This window comes from Anarrhichthys ocellatus, unplaced genomic scaffold (genome assembly GCF_004355925.1).
Source record: "Anarrhichthys ocellatus isolate YVR2014 unplaced genomic scaffold, GSC_Weel_1.0 scaffold641, whole genome shotgun sequence".
Classification (NCBI taxonomy): domain Eukaryota; kingdom Metazoa; phylum Chordata; class Actinopteri; order Perciformes; family Anarhichadidae; genus Anarrhichthys; species Anarrhichthys ocellatus.
In genome coordinates, this window is record NW_022280615.1 from 2,238 (window position 1) to 4,664 (window position 2,427).

Consider the following 2,427-nt stretch of genomic DNA (forward strand, 5'->3'; position numbering starts at 1 on the left):
TAATTTTGCACGTGTGAACGTTGTGGTGGGGGGGGGTGTGGGGGGAGGGGGGGGGGGGGTTCCTACCTGAGGGTGGAGGAGTAGTACAGCAGGAGGTGCAGCAGCTCTGCTCCGTCACAGTCTGGGTTGGACCACACGGAGCTCCTGGTGCAGACCGTCAGCAGAGCTCGACCGCTCCGGTCTCTGGTCCCTGAACGAGGCATGATGCATTCAGGGACCAGCAGGCAACACAGGAACTCATAACTCTCTATCAGTACTATGTGTGGAGCCTCACACCTCAACCTGAGTGTGTATTTGTTTTATTGATGTTTAATAATAATATTAACAATATTATTATTTATAATATTATTACATTAATATTATTATAAATAATATTAATAATGATAATATTAATAATATATTATAGTTCATATAGTAATAATGTTCTTGCATATTATTATTGACAAATATCTATTTTTTGTTTACTTTTCTTTTCTCTGACTAAACCAAAAAAAACATGCTTGGCAATAAACCTGGATCTGGTTCTGATTCTGTTCTGGGTTCAGGTTTAGGGTCTAAACCTGGTTCAGGTCTACAGATTTTTCTCACCTGGTAGACAGAGCGCTCCAGAGCGCCGCAGCACTGTGTAGAAGCTGGACTGGGAGGACTGGGTGAGCCGTACTGGGACCATGGGAGTAGCTGACTGGTCCAGCTGTGGTTCTGGTTCTGTTGGACTGGGACCAGTCGAAAGGGGGACATGAGACTGGACAGGAGGTCTGCTGAGGCCTGTAGAGAGAGGACACACACACGCATTCTGTTAACTAGTCCTCACACTAACTAGTCTATAGAAGTCAGTGACCTGCCCTCCCACTCACCAGTAGTCCACTGATTAACTTCTCCATCATATAACCAGTTCACTAACTAGTCTACTGACTAAGTTTTCCAGTTCTAGGTCATCTACATCCTAACAGGAGAGACTAAGAGGAGGTTTTTGAGGAGGAAGGTGAAAGGGGAGGAGGAGGAGGAGGAAGAGGAGCAGGAGTGATTCAGCCAATCAGACGATGAGGAGATAAATGAGGACAGAAAGATGGTCTGTGGGATGAAAAGCAGGAGGTAGGAAAAGATTGAGGAGAAGAAACATGTTTCTGTACCTTCAGTCTGAAGCTCTGCAGTTCTTCCTCCACCAACCTCCTCACAGCTGATCTCCTCTTCATCCTCCTCCTTCTCTTCTTGTTTTTCCCATCCTTTTTCAGACTCCTCAGGTTCGCACCAAAGTGAGTCTGGATCCATCGCCGGTGTGTTGTTTTCATAATAAGAGTCCTCAGAAAGTGTTTGAAGGCAGTTGTTTTCAGAATAAGAGTTCTCAGTTAGTTTTTGTTGTGTAATATTTTCACAAGAGTCCTCATAGTGCTTGTGTTGTGTATTTTTTTCACAATAAGAGTCCTCATAGTGCTTGTGTTGTCTATTACTTTCAGAACAAGAGTCCTCAGAGTGTGTGTTTTCTCTATTATTTTCAGAATAAAAGTCCTTGGAGTGTGTCTCTTCCTCTCCTTCTCTCACATCTTTCATCACTTGCTCTTCCTCCCTTCTTTCTTGACTCTGATGCTGAACTGTAACCTGAACCTCTACTTCTACTTCCACCTCCTCTAACTCTTTGTCTCCCTCCTCATCCAACTCTTCCTCTGTCTCTTCACTTTCATTAAGTAAACCTTCATCCTTCCTACACTCTGCATCCTCCAGCTGATCTTCATCCTTCTCCTCATCTTTATCATCTGACACTACCATTTCATGCTTCCCTTTCCGCCTCTTCATCAGCTCTCTCTCCTCCCTTGTTTCCTCTGTCTCCCCCTCTTTCCCTCTCTCCTCTTCCTCTTCTTCACTGTGCTCTGTGCTGCTTTCAGGTTCAGTGTTTGACTTCAGACTTATGCCTGAATCAGTACCTTCTATGTGCTCCTGTGACGTCCAGCTGGAGGTTCCCACGGCTTCAGGAGGAGCAGAGGAGGAGGAGGAGGTGGGGGAGATTGGGGTGAGGATGACAGGTACACAGCAGTCCTGGATCAGGTTCTCCTCAATGAGCCTGGAGCAAAGCGTGGTGTGGGAGCTGACCTCCACACAGGGCCAAGAGGAGAGTGTGTGAAGTGTGTGTGCAGCATCAGAGTGTGTGTGTGCAGCAGCAGAGAGTGTGTGTGTGTTGTGAGGTGTGTGTGCAGCATCAGAGTGTGTGTGTGCAGCAGCAGAGAGTGTGTGAGTGTTGTGAGGTGTGTGTGCAGCATCAGAGTGTGTGTGTGCAGTGGTGTGTGTGCTGGTCCTGGCTCGGTGCTGCAGACTGATGGACTGGGTTAAGGAGCCTTTCTGTGGGGAGAAGCGAGGCAGTTCCATCAGCTCCACGTACTCGCCCTCCGAGTCCTCGCCCTCGCCGCTCACTGCTGATTGGAGGAGCTCTACTTC

The 2,427-nt window shown here is 47.3% G+C and overlaps 1 protein-coding gene across 1 annotated transcript in view; it reads right to left on the reverse strand.

Moving 5' to 3' along the window:
• Positions 1–2,181, reverse strand: part of LOC116376833 (pleckstrin homology domain-containing family G member 4B-like) — a 3,644-nt gene extending 1,463 nt beyond the window's left edge. Inside the window, exons 1-3 of the mRNA XM_031838320.1 lie at positions 1,131–2,181; positions 589–765; positions 67–190 (exon numbers count right to left, since the gene is read on the reverse strand). Coding sequence (XP_031694180.1) covers positions 67–190; positions 589–765; positions 1,131–1,791 — 962 coding nt within the window. The 5' untranslated portion in view covers positions 1,792–2,181. The remainder of the gene's footprint in view (positions 1–66; positions 191–588; positions 766–1,130) is intronic.
• Between the last annotated feature and the right edge of the window lie 246 nt (positions 2,182–2,427).